Raw genomic sequence first — 19,646 nt, 5'->3', positions numbered from 1 at the left:
GCAGGGATTTCCCATAAAGCTGCTAACTCTTATCAATACACACAAGAAGCCCGTTGCATGCCTTTTCCTGTGATTGGATGGCTTTGGAAGGAAAAGCTCTGCTGGACTCTACTGAATAAAAACATTTTTACCTATAGCATGAGATTAAATTTTGTAAAAAATAACCAAATAGAAAGAATGTATTGCTGTATACATCACCTAATACATTTTAATCGGAACACAGTCATCTGCATGAATCAATACCAGCTGCATACACAAAAAAAAACTCAACTGTTTTTAAATCTTGGCAAGTATCTGACATTTGTGCTGGTTTCCTGCTGAACTGTAGCTCAAGATAGCTGCCAACTGGAAATTGCTTAAATTAGTGTGGAGACACAAATTTGAAAATAACATGAGGAATAAAATTTCCTATGTGAAAGCAAAATGTTTGGTTGTCAGGAAGACTAAAAGTAATCAAAGGAATAAGATCTGATAAACTGCCAAATCTCTATGAACCATATATGCTTAAAACACAAGATTAAGAATAACTAAAACATTTTCAGGTGACCATTAACTGGCTAAACTGTTTCAATTCATTCTTCTTGAACAAGTACAAATTCTAACTATAAATACCCTCCAACTATTAGTTCTATATATATTTAATTATTTTTGTATCTTTGCTGGCTTAAGAAGAGACTATATAATTTGGTTTTATAATAACAATAGAAAAACTTTTTAACGTCTGGATTTTATTCCTGTAACTGGGTTGTTAGTTTTGAAGATAATCAAAAGCATATTTGCTCTACATATACCTAAACTCCACACAGAGAAAGAAAAATGGCTGAATTTAAATGTATTCAGAAATCTGGTGGGTTTTGGTTTTGTTGCTGCCTTCTTTTTCCATTTAAGTTAGTTTTCTTGCAAAATAAAAACCTTTTCTTCTCCCAAAGAAAAAAAATCACAATGTTTAATATAAAAAATTTCAAGGAATTAGTGCTAATTCCTGGTGTGATCTAGCACAAAATGATTCACTGTGTGTGATAAAATGCAATCTATATACAGGCACATAATGAAATCATCTAGATTATAAACTGGCAAATTAGGATATTTGGAAAACAAAGCTCTTTATATTATTAACAAAGATTAACTTGTTTGTATTATCACACTGCGCTCACTTAATTAAGAATTAAAGTACCAGATCAAATCTGCATGGTCTTTCCAAGCTGCTAGGAAAATGAATGGAAGTTGGGGCTTTCCAAACAGGCTTTCCAAACAAAACCCCAAAAGTACAAATGGAAAGACAATTCCCCTCACTAAATCTTATATAATATTTTCTCATGCTATGATTACAGCATTAGAATCATTAATGTCCTCACCTGATCATTCAAAAAAAAAAAAAACCCAGCCAACAAACCAATTTTTAAAAGTGCACCACCCCACATCCCAAAAAATCCTGTTATTCAAAACAAAAAAAATTCCCACTGAACAAAAAAGAAACAACTCTTCCATTGAAAGAAACGGAATCCTCACATGCTGTTTTCATACTGGATAAGTGTTCCCAACATGACAATGAAACAGAATATTTATGTCAAAGGTAATATAAAAGTCATAGCAATGGCCATGGATGACATAAAGGAACTATCCATAAGTAATTTTCTCATGCTGCTTTTCTTCCTCAAAGGTTTTGTATGAACTTCTCAAATAAATAGAACTATGGTGTGCTAAGAGAAGATATAATTAATGTCTTGAGCTGCTCTGCACTAATGTATCAAGATAACATTTTCTTTATAATATCCTTTAGAGAAGTCTCAAGAGCATAATCTTACTTTTAATTCTACTTAAAGTGTACAGACTAAAGAAAAAGAACCACATGAAGTGTCACTGTATGTTGGGATTTTAACACTTTCATAAAATACATGGATATACAAAGTGCCCCACACAGCCATCAGTTTCTTAATGTAACAATATGCTTGGAGTAACAATCAGCAAAATGAAAACACACATGGCACAAGTATTTTTCATGTTCCTGCTTACAAGCCTTCTAGTTTTGGCAACATATGTCAAGTTTCCATGTAATTTAACAGGGAATTTTCTAAAGAGGAGCCAATTCATCTTTCCTACAGGTTTCACATACACCCATTTGTGCAATTTTAAAAACTGCAGCATGAAACTGAAGAACCCAAACTTGGTTCAGTAAGACTAATTGTTAAGGGCCAACTCAAAAATGGATAATAATTTTCTGAATTGTAACTACTCAACTGTGAGGACAACTGTGAGGACTGTTTCAAGTGCTAAAATCTGAAGATTAACAATCACATGTATGTAAAAATGAACAGGTACGTAACTTTGCAGATGCATCCATTCAAATAAGTTTTGTAAACATTTACCTGTATCCAAGCGCTTTACAGGGGACTCATCATCAACCTCAGAATCTCCACATGCACTCCTTGATCTTTTCCTTGGGTGCAGAAGTGTCTCCAACCTTGGAAGGACTACAGACAAAAAGGTTTTGGTCCCTAGCTGTGGAGAAGTTGGCTGGGTTTCAGTGTTCTTTGCAGACTTTTGGGGGCTTATACTTTTCGATTTGCAGAAGAGAATGGATGTACGTCTGTTTACATCAGTTGATGACTCAGCTACAGCAGAAACAGTCGACTCATTGAGATTACTGTCAAGTAAGTGTTCTGGAGTGTGTCCATTTATTTCTTTCTGAATGGAAGTGCTATATAATTCATTATCAAATTTTACTCTTTTGTAAAGCTTACTCTGCTCTGGATTGAGTTCTACTGGTTTGAGGGTTGGTGGTTCTGAATTAGTCTCCAAGTTTGAAGGAAGAGGTAATGCATCTGATGGTTCAAGTTTAGGGGGAGATTTATCTCCTGAAAAAATTATAAATAGAGTGTGATTTTTGAAAACCTGTAGTTATAAAGTCTATTATAAAACTCACTATAAATGTGCAGCCCACCAAATAAATTGTTGTCTGGAAACAAAGCATAACATTTTAAAACCAAAACTTGTCTAGCAACAACCTGTCCTAGTTAGTAGTTCCTACTTTTATACTGGAAATGTAACAGGGGTAGAAAAGATGATGGATATAGCTGGTGTTAACAATTTATACCTGGATAAGTACTTTCTTCTTCTCATGCAGTTATGTTAGTTTCATTAACTAAAAACTACAAAATCTATTTTTTTATTATTAAGTTGGGGTGGTGGATGATTATCTGTTAAATGAAATTATACTGCCATTCAAGTTAATTTTTTGATAACATACATTTTTATCTATTTCACCTCATCAATATTCACCTTACCTGCCTATGAAAAATTTTTATCAGCTAACCAATAAAAAAAAAAAAAAGTACTTGTAACCTGTTCTAATTGAGTGAACTAAAACGTGTTACGAAATCTACACAAGGGCATGATTTATAAAGCCTTTTTAAAGTTGTGACCAGAAGTTTTATCTATCAAAAAGTAATAAAAATGGGGAAGAAAAAATCCAACACCCCCAAAATCTTGAAGATTGATTAGCCACGAGTTGACAAATAACACAATAATGCAGATTTGATATGAGAAATCAGAAAAAAATATCCTCTACTGCTTCTTTCCAGGCCCCTTCCCCCCACACATTTTAATTTTTTTTTAGTATGATTATATCCCAGTCAATTCCACTAAATCCATGCTGGGAAAACACAACAGATATGACAGGTAGTGTATAAAAGTAGTTCCAGTTTTTCATCACAAGTGATGGGAAAGAAAATAAACATTCTAGTATTGCAGCACTCTCTAATACAAATAGAAGGATGTCCCAACCTATAATTATAAACTCAAAAATATGATAAAATCTTTCTAGCTTCCAGAAGAATCTTTCAAAACATAAGAAAATAAATACTTATTGTAGAATAACTGTATAACATTAATGTACTACGTATGTCATCACACAAAATATTTAAACTTAATTAAATTTTCTATGCCACCTAATAAAAGGGGTAAAACCCCCATGTGTTTAAGTTCTCTATTTGCAGTTTATTTTGTTTGGCTTTGGCCCAGCAATGTTTACTTGGAAATCAATAATTTCTAATTGCAGAAAAATCTTTACCCCATTGCTTAAGGTTTAATTAAACAATAGCATAGTCCATATTTTAAAAAAAACTGTTTTTAAAATACAGTGTGACTGTGCTTTCATCATTTGAAGGCACACAGGTATCAGAATTGGTAACTAATATTTCAGGAAGACTGTAGAATGAAATGTACAGTCAGATAAGCACATTTAAATTACCAGCCATTAAAAAATCCTGTACTTTAGAATCTACAAGGTGACTTCCTTTGTGTTCCTTTCTAACAACTAATTAGAAAATATTTGCAGAAAGATTGAAGAACATAAAACCACTTGAGAATTATTTAGAAATAAAGCCTGAATTTCATGGGGTTATTCTGGTACTGTATTTTTCACATTATCAAAGACTGGAAACAGAATTTCAAGGGGGTAATTCACAGTACAATCAAAGTCAGCTCCTATAGAGATCCTTGGCACACTTTTCTTATCTTTTTTGGGAAGTTTGTTTTCTTTACTCCTCTATGTACCTTCCATTTGAGAACTGAAATTTGAACTAATTATTACTCTCCACTAGATCAGAACCATAACAACCAACCCTGGATCATGCCTCTCATCATATTTTATTTAAAAAGCATACTGTAAATATAAGAAAACCACTGCTGCTTACTTTGGACTACTTTTTTCACAAAAAATGGCTGAAGTTAAAGGCTGTGGCAAAAAAAATGTTAAGCTACAAGTTTTTAAAAATTGTGGATTAATTAGGTGCCCAAGCCGACATTCCTACAGAACTATATTTAATACCATTTTCACTTGAAGATTAAAAAAATACCCAAATTTAAAAAACTCAAACCATTATACATTTTGAGAACACTTAAAAGCCTCAGGACAAGATAACGTGCTGACTCATGTATGCTTTTTCTTCCAATGCTCAAATCTCCAGCAAGTTCTCTGTTTAGAATTAAACACTAAGTTGCTGTTTGAATGGCAGTTAAGCACAATCATTTTATTGACTTCACCTTTCAAAAGGTTTGATAGCATCAAGCCACAACAAATAGAGACTATTTTATTAATTACCATGCTTCCACTTTCCCTTGAGCTCTTTCCTCCTCCTATTCAATGCACTTACTCAAAAATGAAACACATCTTTAACTCTCCTAAAGAAAAAGTTTCATTTCTTAGAGCTAATCATGAAACAAAGTCAACAGAATTCTTATTTGAGTGACAGATATTCTTTGCATCATTTAAAATGAGCAATATAAATCTCAGAAACTCATTTAAAAGCTAAAAATGCAAATATGGTATTTAATTAAAATATTAACTCAGTCCTTCCCACACACTGCTCTCATTGAAATCAATGACAATTAGCCAAGTTCTGAGACAAGTGTTTTGAGGAGGAAGAGAAGCAAAAGGGGAAGAGCTGGGCAGATATGGCTGACCTGATTCTACTACATAAAATTTGTTGAGTCTTACCAATAGTTAGCTCTATTTAAAACAGATAAATAAATAAGTAAATAACCCCAAAGCCTACCCACCCTCCTCCCTAGAATCTGGAGTAGAGAATAAATAGGCTAAAAACCTAGTACAACAGCCTGAGTCTTCATTACCATTGACCTAGGCTGACATGATCCTTAATACATATTTTGACATTTAAGTATATTTCCAAAAGTACAAAGGTATTTTCCACTCAGGCACTTCCAACTGCTTTGTGTACAAGATTGTTTGCACTTTCATTTTTTAACGCTTAAGTTTTTAAAGCCTTGCTACCATGAAAAAGAATGGAGGAAAGTTTTTTAGGGTCATTCTACTCTTAAAATATTTATTGTGATTAAACAGCTATTTTCATATTTTAAAACTACTCTTTTAATTCCAAAATCAGAATTTTAAATTTAATTAACGTTAATTTATCAAATTCTTTAATTCACACTATTACTTACATCACAGCACCTGACTGAAGCAGTTCAGAACAGTAGTAATTTAAATCTGGTTTACAATCTTACCTTCTTCTTCTCCGTCTTGTTCTAATGCTGCACTTTCTTCTTCAAAACTTCCAATACCTGATTCTATTTGAGGAGCTTGGTTATGTTGCTGACTGAGTTTGTTGCGAATAATGCTGATTTCTTTCTTTAACAGCTTTGCTCTTTTGCTCCTTGACCCACTGGATTTCATTGCACAGGTAAGATCTAGTTTTTCTAGCAGCTCTCTCAGCTGTTCTTCCAAGGACATATGTGCTCTGTTTGCAGGATTCAGTAACCTATCCACTGAAGTCAAAACACGTACAATTGAAAACATGTTAGCATTTCCCAGAACATTTCTCAGAACAGTAATACCAACAGGAGAAAAAAACCCTTGAATTCACATGCCAAAATAAAAAAATACTGTCAAAAACCTATTTAGATTATAGCCAGAAATACTGAACTATATATTTATTATTTTTCTTAATCAGCATTTTGCTCAAAAAAAATCTAAGTAGTAGAGCAAAGAAGTAAAAGGTCAAAAAAATGGTTATAAAAGAAATGTGTTAATTATTTTCCTCACTGCCAAACCTTAGAAAACTCATGTGTATGTAAAAAAAAAAAAAAAAATTTAATTCCTAGTATACAAACATGCTCAATTTTTCATGTAAGTTATTTAGGAATGTGCTGATGTTTACGAATACTGGCATTCATTTTCCATGCCTTACAAGCATATACAATCATGTGGAAGAAAGCACTCAACTTAAAAACCTTTTCCATGTAAATTGTTAAATTAGGCTCTGATACTGGTAAATCAGAATGCAGATAGCACGAATGTCTAATGACAGATCTGGTAGAATAGAAACACCAGACTCTTTCAAACAATGCTTTTAATGGGAGTGGGGAATCTCGTTAGCAAACTGAACAGCAACAATCCTGAACGTCTGTGTGGAACATACATTCAAAAATAATTGAAAAATATCTTACCATCTTCCCAAGAGAAAGGCTGGGGTGACTCAAGTTTAGGCCGTTCTGCTAAGTGCATTCCAGTTTCATTGTTATAACCAATTCCTTCAGCATCCCGCCTGGCTTGCCTGAGAACTACACCTCCTTGATCTCTTAACCGCACTGCAGCTCTATAAAATATTGTATCTTTTGCATTGTATTTCATACAGTTATCTATGATCAGATTGAAGTCTTCTTCAAACTCAGTGAGGTTTTTATAGCCTTGAGCTTCTAACCGTTTTCGCATGGTAGAGAAATCCATAGGATGTTTGATATGATCCAAATAGTCTGGAACCTTTGAAGAAATATTTGAAACACTAATGGGTAAAATTGTCTTATACCAGGCAAAGTAGCTTACTAACTGATCAACTTAGGTGTATTTAAAAATGTAACTTAGAATTGCACATCTTGATATTGCAAACATTTGCATGCCAACAGAAGTTTACGTATTACAATATTCTGCATCTCGGGTAATAAGTCTGAGCTCTACTAAGAGATGCTGAAACTACTTTGTCTTGGGAATTCTGCAGTTTTATGTACTCCTACTTCCAGGCAACTAGTGATAGGACAAGGAAAAATGGAAAAAGTTGTGCCAGGGGCAGTTCAGGTTGGATATTAGGAAAAATTTCTACACTGAAAGGATGGTTTAGAATTGAACAGGCTCCCCAGGGAAGTAGTGCAGTCGACATCCATGGAAGTGCTCAAAACAAATAGGTACTCTGCAACATGTTTTAGTTGGCATGGTGGTATTAGGTCAAAGACTGGACTTGGTGATCTTGGCAATCTTTTTCAACCTTAGTGATTCTACACAAAATAAACAGATGTGTATGCAGCATATGTACACACACACACACAGTCGTCTAGTTTCATCTCCAAATAAGAACATAGTCTTACTGAGAAGTATCAGTATGTATACAACATTCCATACAAGTATTTCCCCCAGAAATTACTTTGGTATATAAACATAAAAACACTTTCATAGCAGTAAACCATAACTCATACTGTTAATTATCAGAATAAAGATTAAAAGGTAACACTGTTCTAACTCTGCATGTAATGACTTGTTCCTTTTACTTAAGGGCCACCAAGCCACATCATGTAAACACCAGGAAACAGAGCTGCAAGCATACCTCTTTAAGGTTCACTGGCTGAGCAAATATACGAGCAGAATCCTTTTCCTGCAGCTGATCCAGAACCGATCGCAGAAGTACAGTGAATGGAATAAGCTGAAGTTCCATAGTAACCTGTTCAATCTTGACCTAAAGAAGTAATAGTTATACAACTGAGCATTTTGCATTAACAGACTGCACTAAAGTTGTTTAGCAGCAATAGTATAGTATTTTAGATAAGATATAAAATATAAATACAATTAAGTAAATGAGTTCAGTACTACTTTCAATATCATCAGGTGGCATTTATCTGGCATAGGTTGAAAAGCTAATGATTTTATAAGAATAAATAAATAAATAAAAATCATTCTCATTCCTCCAAGTCCAGCTTCCCAGAACTCAAATCTGTATTTTATATGTAAGAATTTTGTTCCACTTTGAAATGTTTTCTTTTTAAAGATGCTACTTAGTTACAGCTTCACAATTCACCAACAATGTGAAAATAGTAAGAATTTAAAGGTAACATTCCAAATCAAATTTCAGTTTGAAATGTAAAAAGAGAATCTGATTTACAGAACTACATAAGACAAAAAGTAATTGGAAAGACAATGTTCTACATAGATTCCAAGAAAACTATTTCAGAAAACATAATCAACATCTTCAAACACTTGAACATCCTTCAGATTTTTTTTTTAGTTTTGACACTATTTCAATTCTTCTGTAGCTTAATTTTCAGGTAGTTTAAAGAGTTATCAGCAATGAAACAGTCTTGCTATGGCTAAGGTAAATTCTTAATGAAAGATTAAAGGTGTGTGTACAAATATATAATAAAAATATGTAAATAAAGTATAAGCAAACATACATATGTAAAATACATGAATATAAATAATACATTTGTAAGTAAAGCAAGTGATAAGTGAATGCACATGAATGACACATAGAATTCCAGAAGGACAAATTATATTAGCTTGCAATGAATGTTCACAGTTTGCAAAAGTGAAAATGAAATCACTTTTACAAATAAGTATCATTAAAAACTCCTAAGTGCAAACATTCTGCATTCACAGTTTTCATGTAAGATTTTACCTTTCTGCATTACCACTTCTTCAAATCTCTCCTCCTGGCAATGCTAACTGCAGAATATTGTAGGACTTCAGATTTTTATTTTTGCTATTTTTTGTGAAAGAAGGCTAAGAAGAATGCTACTAAGTATATAGACATGTACTGAGAAAACCTGAATAGATCAAATCTTCTACAGCTCTTCACAAATCAATTGTTTTTCCAAGTCTAAGAGAATGTCTTGTTAAATAATTTCTCTATACTGATACACACAGCATGGTCAACAAACAGAGGTCACAGTCTTGGTAGAGAGCTATGCCTTAATTTCCATTACTGAAATTTGGTGGGACAAATCCCATGACTGGAGTGTGACTATGGAAGGCTACAAGCTGGCCAGAAAGGCCAAGAGCATACCAAGGGGCAGTGGGGCTGTCCTCTGCATTGAGAAATGAATATACTGCGAAGAGTTGTCTCAAGAAAAGCCACAAGCAGGTTGCAAGGTTAGACACCAAGATGAGATAAAGAACCCTGTGGTTGGTACTTATTTCAGATCTATGGCAGCCTATTGACAAAGCCTTCTTGCTCCAGCAACAGACAGGTATTGCTTTTGCAGGCTCTTTTCCTGCTGGGGACTTCAACCATTCTGACATCTGGAAATGTAGCATGACAAGCTGTAGGAGGCTCCTGGAGTACATTATGGATAACTTAACAAGGCAAAGCTTCCATGTAGGGCACAAGGAGATGATTCAGGACAGCCAGCACAGTCTTTGCAAGACCAAGTCCTGCCCAACAAACCTACTGGCTAATCAACCTTGTGGCCTTCTATGATGGAATAACTCTATCAGCAGACAAGGGAAGATGTCATCTATCTGGAGTTCTCTAAGGCCTCTGACATAGTCCCCAGTAACATCCTCTCTAAACTGAAGAGAGATGGACTCAGTGGGTACTATTCCATAGGTAAGGAATTGGCTGGATGGCTGCATCCAGAGAGCAGTGTTCAATGGCTTGGACTCTGGATGGAGATCAGAAATGAGTCGTGTCCCTCAGGGGTCTGTACTGGAACCAGTAGTATTTAGTATTTTCACCAATGATGTAAGACCAAAGGATCAAGTGCACCCTCAACAAATCTGCGGATGACACCAAGATGAATTGTGTAGTGACACCAGAAGGACAGGATCCCATCCAGACCCAGACAAGCTCAAGAAGTAGGCCACAAGGGAACCTCATGGGGTTCAACAAGATCAAGATCCAGTTCCTCCTGCACCTGGGCTATGCTAGCCCCAGGTACCAATACCAGCCAAGAGATGAACCGCTCCAGCCCTGTCAAGAACTTGAGAGTGGATGAAAACCTCAATATGAGCTGACAGTCTGTGCTTGCAGCCCAGAAAGTCAACTGTGTCCAGGGCTGTATGAAAAGAAGTGTGGCCACCAGGTCAAGGGAGGTGATTCTGTCTCTCAACTCTGCCCTCGTTTGGCCCCACCTGCACTGCTGCATCCAGCTCTGCAGCCCCCATCATAAGGTCATAAAGCAGTTGTAGTGAGTCCAGAGAAGGGCCACAGATATGATCAGACTGCAGCTCTCTTCTGAAGAAAGGCTGAGAGAAACGGGGTTGCTCACCCTGGAGAAGAGAGGGCCTAAGTGAGACTTTATTGCAGCCTCTCAGCTCTTAAAGGGGATTTATAAGAAAGATAGGGACTAACTGATTAGTAGGGCCTGTAGTGACGGGACAAGAGATAACAATTTTAAACTACAAGAGCGTATATTCACACTACATATAAGGAAGAAATTTTTTACAATGAGGGTGAAGTACTGGAACAACAGATTGCCCAGAGAGGTGGTAGGATGCCTTAATCCTGGAAAATTTAAAAGCTACATTGGATAGGGCTTTGAACAACCTGATCTAGTTGAAGATGTCCCTGTTCATTGAAGAGGGGTCGGACTACATGATCCTTAATGTTCCTTTCAACCCAAACCATTCTATGATTCCATGAAAATTTTATACATTTTAAATAGCATGAGTGAACAGCATGCACGTAAGTTACTTGACCCTCTGTGAGGACTAAAACACACCTGTTCTTCTACTGAAAAAACTGTGTAGAATACTTAAACTATCTTTCCTTTAGAAAAGTTTCACCAAATTAAGAGGTGCTCCATTTACCTGTTCTCTTTTTAATTTTTCACGCTTTCGTATAAGTTCTATCAATAAACGTGCTCTTTCAAGATCGTGCCGCAGCCTTTGCCAGTACTTCAATTTTTCTTTTAAGGCTTGCATTTCTTCATCATCTTCTCTCTAAGAAAAGAATCAAAACATTTTCATGAAATGAAAAATGCATACCTCTTATATAAAAGATAGTTCTATACAATTACAAAATGTATGCATATGAAAGGAGAAACTACTGTCTTATAGGTATGGCACTTGCTCATAAGCTTTATGCTGCAACAATAGAAAAATCTGTGTTCAGGGTATCTTCCAGAGTTACTTGAGGGTCTAACTGAAAATAAAATCTAAACTGGAAAGCAATCCTATGGCAATGGCTATTGACATCAGAAGAACCAACACAGCAAACAGAACCGAGAAACAAAAAAGCTGCAGAACATAATACAGGATTTTTGCATCAAAATCCAAACTAGGTGAACACCACCAGTTTCCTCAGAAACTCCAGCCTGGGAGAAACAAATTACTCATGTGGTCAACAGAGTCCTCCTCCCTCACACCCAGCAGAACTAGGACACACTTGTAACAAAACAAAATAATTATGGCTTGTGAGGACAGGAAATGAAAAGCTGTCTATTAGACAATATAGTAACTTCAAATGGTACTGCAGGTGAATAATGCAGCCATACACCCTTTTTGAAAATGGATGAAAGAACTTAATTTACACATATTTCACAGTAAGTAATGTTTAAACACTTGCTGTATTTAGATTGATTTGTACATACAAAAACCCAGAGTGTTTCTTTGCCATTACCATTTCTCATAAGGAAAAGAGAAGATACTAGAATACAACTTAGAGAATTCAAATGGCATTGGTAATTCACCAATAATGAGATCATAAAGAAAATGAATTCCTGATATTAATACCAAGTACACAAAAGCAACATCTGCCTTGGAAATTTTTTACATTTGAAAAATGAGTATTTTATAAAAGCACCTCTGAAAGATATCCAAAATTTTGCATGCTTGCCCATAACTAGCATAATGTAATATACACTTGTTAAGTCATCTTGAAGGGTGTTCTAAAACCTAAAACAAAAACAGTAAATTCCATCAGCTTCTTTCTATAGAAGACAGAGGAATAAAGGAAAGTGACATTACAAATTATTACACTGAAAGCCATACATTCCTTAAGAGAAGAACAATTTAGAAGTACCACAGATACTCTAAAGGCAGCTTGTGCAATTTTTCGGATAGTCAGCTCTAAAAATTGAATTACAAAAACTGGAAGCTTAAAAACATTATCTAATAGATTTACCAGTGCTATAATTCTACTATCTGTATTGTATTTTATTGCTTTATATACTTTATAAAGGTAAAGATTAATTCAAATCTCTGTCTTCACTGAAGTTGAAAATACTTAAAATATGAACTATTTCTGCACTAGAACAAAGCAATCTAGAAATAATAGTTTGTTCCTCCTTTAAGTAAGTGAAAAATCAACAAAAAGAAACACAAAACCTAAAAAATGGAGCTAGAAACTTCTACCTGCCTTTCCCAATGACGATTACAACTGACTGCTGTAGTTTCTTTTGAAAAGTTAAATCTTTACATAGACACAAAATAATTTAACTGCTGGGGCCAGCATAGTTCAAAGGAAATTTTGACAGAAAAGAATATTAATATTTTCAATAATTTTTCATTCCTTAAAATTCTCAAGAGACTCACTGAAATAAGACATCAACACTGTTACTAACTGCTGCTCTCCTAAACCCCTTCATCTTTGAGTATAAACCTCATGTGTGGAAATGCAACCCAACTCTTAGCTGTACTATTTTTTCAGCTCTACTGTTTTTCAGAACCAAAATTAAATTGCAAGAAGTAGAAGGCTTGTTCTCCCTTTGCTTGCAAGCATTCAGAGCCTGCTCTTTTGCCCTATGTAATAGCATAATTTAAGAAACTGGGGAACCGAGCCCGATGAAAGCTAAGTCAACAAAGAGTACTAGTTCTAGGGTGGCTCAGGAAACTTAAATACACCAAAAAAAAAAATAATGTTACAGCAGGCCTTATGGTAGTTTATTAGACACTTAAGTATTTGGCTGAACCTCAAGATGCAGTTGCACTCAAATAAAATAAAATTCTTTTACACTAATCGGTAGTTTTACCAATTTCATTTCATATAATAGGCACACACTTGTCAATCTGCAGATGTGACCCAAAATATCAAGAGCACCCTGCCCACCTTTTTTCGGCACACATACACTATCCTTCTGAATGGCACTCTGGCTTGGGGATTAATAGCAAGCCTCCAATTTTTGGACACTTCTATGCAAAGTAATGTTGGCAGACACTTTACAGCTTAATAGCTAAGATAACTGTCCTTTGCCCTAACCTATTCACTACCTGACATATAACATATGCCTTGATTAGAGTAAAAGGTCCAGGCAAGTTGTTTCCAACAACCAACCAGTAAAAAATTATGTCAGAAACAGTTCCTTTCAAAATTTTTAGCTTTCTGACACAGAAAGTTTCTATTAACTTTTTGGTAGGAAAGTTACTTTCCAAGTCTTTCTTTCTACAACTGTCCTGAGAGCCATCAAGTTTCATTTGGCTGATGACACAAGAAAAATTTATAAAGAAATTCTCATTTGGAGAGGGACTCTTCATCAGGAACTGTACTGACAGGACAAGGAGCAACGAGTTTAAACTGAAAGAAGGGAAGTTTATATTAGATATTAAGAAGAAATTCTTGACTGTGAGGGTGGTGAGACACTGGAACAGGCTGCCCAGAGATGCTGTTAATAAGCCATCCTTGACAGTGTTCAACATCAGGTTGGGTGGGGCATTGAGTAACCTGGTCTAGTGGAAGCTGCCCCTGGGAACTAGGTGATTTTTAAAGACCCTTCCACTTCAAACCATTCTGTGAGTCTATGATTTTCCAATGGACTTCGCTCTTGAACACCTAGAAAAGCTAAAACTTACACATTTATTAATACTGAGGGAAGAGGAAAACATTTTTAAGTCTAGACAAAGAACATGCAGCAACTGAGAACTCGTCTCACCATTAGTATGCTACCAGTGTCTCCATACCAGCAGGAATACTGTCAGTGTAGCACCATATCCCTCCTTATGCTGGATTCGAATGTGTGAGAACAGCCTCACTCCTTACAGAGACTGCAACTTAATATGATACAAACAAAAATAGAATGACAGTGATGAAACTGGACCTTGAGCAATACAACCAGTTTTAACAGCATGCTCTGCTGGACTTGTATGCCAATCAGACAAAACCATTTAGTGGTTGCAACTTGTGTTCTTAAAGAGATCTTCAGTGCAGGTGTGACCTTAAGTCATCAGCACCTTCTTTATTTATTCTAACAGTGGCTTTAAATTGTAGTAGCAGCAAGCTTCTACATTTACATTTCATGCCTTATTTTCATTCAAGCATTCCTAAAGTTCAGGGAAAAAAAACTAAAATAATGAGGATGTAAATCTATTAGAATATTCCACTATCTTTCCTTAATTTCTAGGTGGAGAGAGGAGAGTAGAAACCATTCTCTTACAAAATTCCTTGTTCCTGCAAATGGTGAGGCAGTCCATGTCTTTTTGCCTGGTTTAGAACTCTTAGACCCTCAAAACCATATCATAACTGAACTCTGAAATTCATTTATTAGGAAGTAAGCCCAGGCCGTAAAGACTTCTCCCTCTACCAAATTTGTTCTAGTAACCAGAAAGGGATCAAAACCACTTTTCATCACGCAACCTGAAACCATTTTCAGGGTTTTGGTTCGTCATTATAACATTTATTTTCTGTTTAAATAATAATTTTTTTAAATCTGACCCTGTATTACATCACTATGAATATTTGATTAACTGAAAAATCTACGTATGTTTCTTGATATTCTGACCCTTCATATAAAATAGAATTTTCCTATCTGGACTGAAATGAACAAAATAATATGCCTATCTAGAAATTTTTAAGGTGTTCTCACAACAGCTATGCCATTGCTGTTTTATTGCCTTGATTATAAACTGGTTTACACTTGGGAGTAACAAAATACATTAAATGCCTTGCAGTTATGACTGCTTTAATAAATAGCTATTGAAGGTGCTATGGAAAAGACACAATGTAGTACATAGGAACTGGCTACTCACTGAAAAGCAGTAACTACACATTTTGCATCAACAGAATGATCTAATACTCAGCTTGCCTTGAAACTAGATTTTACTTTTCAAAAGAACAGAATTTTTAATGGACCAATATAAACAGCTTCCAATTTATTTAGAATATATTATTTCCTTATTTAAGGATCATTCTCAAATTAGAAAAGAAAATAAACACTGTTTGTACAGAAGTGGAAACAGGCAATTGAATTTTAAAATTCTCATATTAAAGGCCTATTTTATTTTAATCAAGCATCAATTACAGTAAATTTTATTCTGATAGTCATTATTTAAATATATAGAAGTGTTGCACCCTTATCATGCTATCACAGAGGAAAACTGGCTCATGTAATTTTTCAGACACTAACAATGGTCTACTTCTGTACTGCCACAATAGCACTACACTTGTGTTTGACTTCAGTATTTTACAAGAACTCAAGCTCATTTAAAAAGAAGTTTACCTGAAAAAATGAATTTCAACTATTTTTGGGTAACACTAATTAGGTACACTGCCAGGTATCACTCTTCAGAACCTCTCATGCAGAAATAAAAGATTAATCAAACTTCAAAATGGAATAATAGAAACAGCGTTTCATAGAAACAATGAAAACAAAATAAACAAGTGGGCAATTCACATTCAAAGCTGACTCCACCTAAAAGGAGTCCATGTAAATGGAATTTGAGAATCTCAGCTATGAGGAAAGGCTGAGAGAGCTCAAACTGTTTAGCCTGGAGGAGAAAAGGCTCAGGGGCAGAAATCTCACTGATACACACAAATACGTGAAGAGAGGGAGGCAAGAAGATGAAGCCAGGCTCCATTCAGTGGTGCCCAGTGACAATACAAGAGGCAATGGGAGAAAAGTAAGAAGGACAGCAGAAGACTCCTGTTTTTTTCTAATATGGAAGGGTGACCAAGGACTGGCACAGCTGCCCCAAGAAGTTGTGGAGTTTCTACCCCTGAAGATACTCAAAAGCCACCTGGACATGGTGCTGGACAACCTGCTCTAAGTGGCCCTGCTTGAGCAGTGCTGTTGTACCAGATGACCTCCAGAGGCCCTTCCCAATCTCAATTATTCTGGAAATTATTAATTAGTTTTTCCACAAGAAAAGCTAAAAAAATAAACACACAAAACATGACAGACCAAACAATTAGGAAGCAGTGCTGACCACGGTATATGAGTAAATCAATCAATGACTTAATCAGCAAACAGAACTACAATTCTAACAAAAAATAACAGTTCCACTTCAGAGGGGAAAAATTCTATTTAATACGAGTAAATTATTATAGAATTAATTCCTAAGTTTTACAGTTATTTTACAGGAAGTCAAATACCAGGAGAATGGAAAGAACATAGCCTACACATTCCATTCCATTAAAAATGGTAACTGGGATGAAGTAAAAATTTCCAGACCATGATGCTTCACAGCATTTTAAAGTCTACACACATGGATGCAGCCAATTCATAAGGTTTAATTATATTTTAAGCTATCCAGTAACTTAAAATCAAAACAGCCCACCTGGAGTTGCTGTTAAGATGTTTTTCGGCAACTTATTCATATGAGTGTTCAACTAAATTTATGCTTGTCTACAATCCCACTTAACTGTGTCAACAGCAAAACCAGAAGTTGAAACAGTTTGAATTTCATCAATAACTTCCATTTTGTTATTACTAAACAAGGTGGGCAATACAGATCTGAATTTGAGAACTGTAAACTAGATGTCTAACCCTTTACCCTGTTAAAATCTACTTTTTTTTCAAGTGTCAAATAAGACATTTGCTTTGCATCTTTTGATGAATTTAAAATAACTTTTATATTTTGTCTGACAATACAGTGAAGAATGAGTTCCAAAAAACTACAACATTTACCAAGGAATAATAGCATTATGATATTTGTGGTTATAGTATTTCTGTGAAACATCTAAGCAAAACAGAAGAAAAACCTGCACAATTTTTTTTTATATATCTCACACATTAAAAAGTATTAGATAATTCCCAACTGCCAATACAGGTAACACCACTTCAGATACATCTACTTTCAGGGTAAAGAATTTATTCAGTCCTGAGTAAAAGAAAGATTTTACTTCGCACTAGGTTTCCTAGCTTATTTTTAACTCAATAAAATAGAAAATTTCCGATTTCTTCTCGTAAGCAAAAAGTATGTCACATACCTGTTGTGTGTTTCTTTGTGACTGTAGACTGGATTGCAGCCTTCTCAACAGTGGAACACCGTTCCTAGACAGTCTTTTAAGCAACCAGTAACTGTGCACGCGTTCAACAAAATGCTTCTTTCGCTGAATGGCCACCTGATTCATAATCTTATTTAATCTAAAACATGGAAAAACTGATATTGTATTTTTCACAGCAAAGCATAAAACATATTTATCTAAGGAAGTTAAACATCACATATACATGAATGCATACCCTAAAACCAGAAGTAATCACTATGTTACTAACTTCCTTCAGTAATATCCCTTCTAGTACAATGATTTCCGAGCAATAAATTACAACCAAATACATCTGCTTGACACTGCGGTTTCTACCAAACACATTAAGATATTTTATAAAGCTAAAGGGAATCAATTTTTTTGTAATCATTATTGGAAGAGCAATCCCAGATTAGGGCTGAGAATAAAGCTTTATGTGCGTTTCAAAATGATTTTCCTATTGAAAATGAAATCTGATAAAAAGCACCAAATCACAGTGAAAATCATCAGATCATTTGTTGTCATCTACAGAAAGAATCAGTAGTTTATTTTACAGACAATACATCTTCAAACTTCCTGCATAAAAACATGCAATGAAAGCCCTGTATTGCTCTATTAATATAAATTTCTGACAAATAAACAAAATTATAAAACAGGGAAAGAATTATTATTTTACCCCACACATACAATGAAAATAACCAAACAGAGAAAACATGAGGATGATATAAACAGTTAACAAAATATTTCAATCAAATCAATTAGTATTTTCTCCAAAGATGCTTTTTAACAAATGTAAATACGCATATCCTCATTTACAAATACTCAAGGAAAGTGCTTTATGAACACCACACAAAACAATACTGATTCCTATGTTTTCAAATAATGACATGTTAGATAGATGTCCAAGTCTCAAACATGACACTGGCTTCTGAAAAGATATTAAAAATGAAGTTTCTCTAAAACAAATCTTCAGCTGTCTGTGCCTACAGTATCTTGAAATTACAGCAAAACAGAAGTTAGAAAAAGTTAATAGTTATAGAATGAAAATTTTTTCTCTTTGTATGATAATGCTGGCATTTGTAACTGGTGGCAGCCCTTGTAAAATTAACACAAAACACCCCAAGCTATCAATCTTCTGTATTGCAAGAGAGATAGTTCCTTCATTTCAGGGGCAGGGGTGAGCTGGAAAGAGAGCTGGATGTAAAACAGTTTCAAAACGGATAATAACAATGAAAAAAGAAATCTGTTAATTCTTCACTCAGAATATTACTACTACCCATAGCAAAACTCTACAATCCATAGTGGAGAGTTTATCACATTCTCCAAAATGTAATACTAAACCAAGCAAATATTTACTCAAGAGGTGTCTGATTTGCAGAGCAGTACCATGAGACGTTTAAATAAAAATCATGATTGCATACACATACTAATATTTTTCTGCTTTTTCCCTTTTTGTATTAGGAGGAAAGAAGTTTTGTAGGTAAGTGATAAAACCTAAAAAGTCAAAACACGTAAAGAAAATGTAAAGTTAGAAGTAAGGCTCAGGTAAAAAGGTTTTTAAGAATATCTGGGAATAACAACTATTTTTCAGACTAATAGTGTGAGTTCATCAAAGGTCATCTATCCCTGGTGTTTTTTTGGATTGTATAGATAAGGTGCAATAGATCTATTCAGTGCTACAAACTATAGGCAAAGTTTTCAGTCATCACCAGGCAAGGACAGAGCAAACACAGGTTTTCTTTATATAAATACAGTGCTATTGTGTCCTTTGGTTCCTCAGTGACATTGCTTTTTCAATTAATAACTAAGCTAGTTAGGCATTCTCGAAAAATTCTAGCTTAATTTAAAGCTTAGAAGGTTTGCAGATGGACTTCAGACTGTCTTGTACATCTTTCACTGGAAGGCAGACATAGGCTCCACAAAGATTTACTCAATGCAGAACAGATGACCTACTAAACTTCAAACAGC

At 34.9% G+C, this 19,646-nt stretch overlaps 1 protein-coding gene across 8 annotated transcripts in view; it reads right to left on the bottom strand.

Moving 5' to 3' along the window:
- The window catches only part of BRD1 (bromodomain containing 1), a 59,639-nt gene that overhangs the window by 21,951 nt on the left and 18,042 nt on the right, over positions 1-19,646 (bottom strand). For 6 of the 8 annotated variants that reach the window (XM_056507776.1, XM_056507793.1, XM_056507823.1 and 3 more), the window contains 6 exons: positions 17,643-17,799; positions 11,312-11,443; positions 8,115-8,243; positions 6,967-7,279; positions 6,025-6,285; positions 2,367-2,855 (listed from right to left, as the gene is read on the bottom strand). In XM_056507776.1, the coding sequence (XP_056363751.1) occupies positions 2,367-2,855; positions 6,025-6,285; positions 6,967-7,279; positions 8,115-8,243; positions 11,312-11,443; positions 17,643-17,799 (1,481 nt within the window). The remainder of the gene's footprint in view (positions 1-2,366; positions 2,856-6,024; positions 6,286-6,966; positions 7,280-8,114; positions 8,244-11,311; positions 11,444-17,642; positions 17,800-19,646) is intronic. The other 2 variants (XM_056507809.1, XM_056507817.1) reach the window with 2 other exon arrangements.

Source organism: Oenanthe melanoleuca, chromosome 1A (genome assembly GCF_029582105.1).
Source record: "Oenanthe melanoleuca isolate GR-GAL-2019-014 chromosome 1A, OMel1.0, whole genome shotgun sequence".
NCBI classification, from domain to species: domain Eukaryota; kingdom Metazoa; phylum Chordata; class Aves; order Passeriformes; family Muscicapidae; genus Oenanthe; species Oenanthe melanoleuca.
The sequence above is the reverse complement of the archived record's forward strand: the minus strand, read 5'-3'. Positions and strand labels throughout refer to the sequence as shown.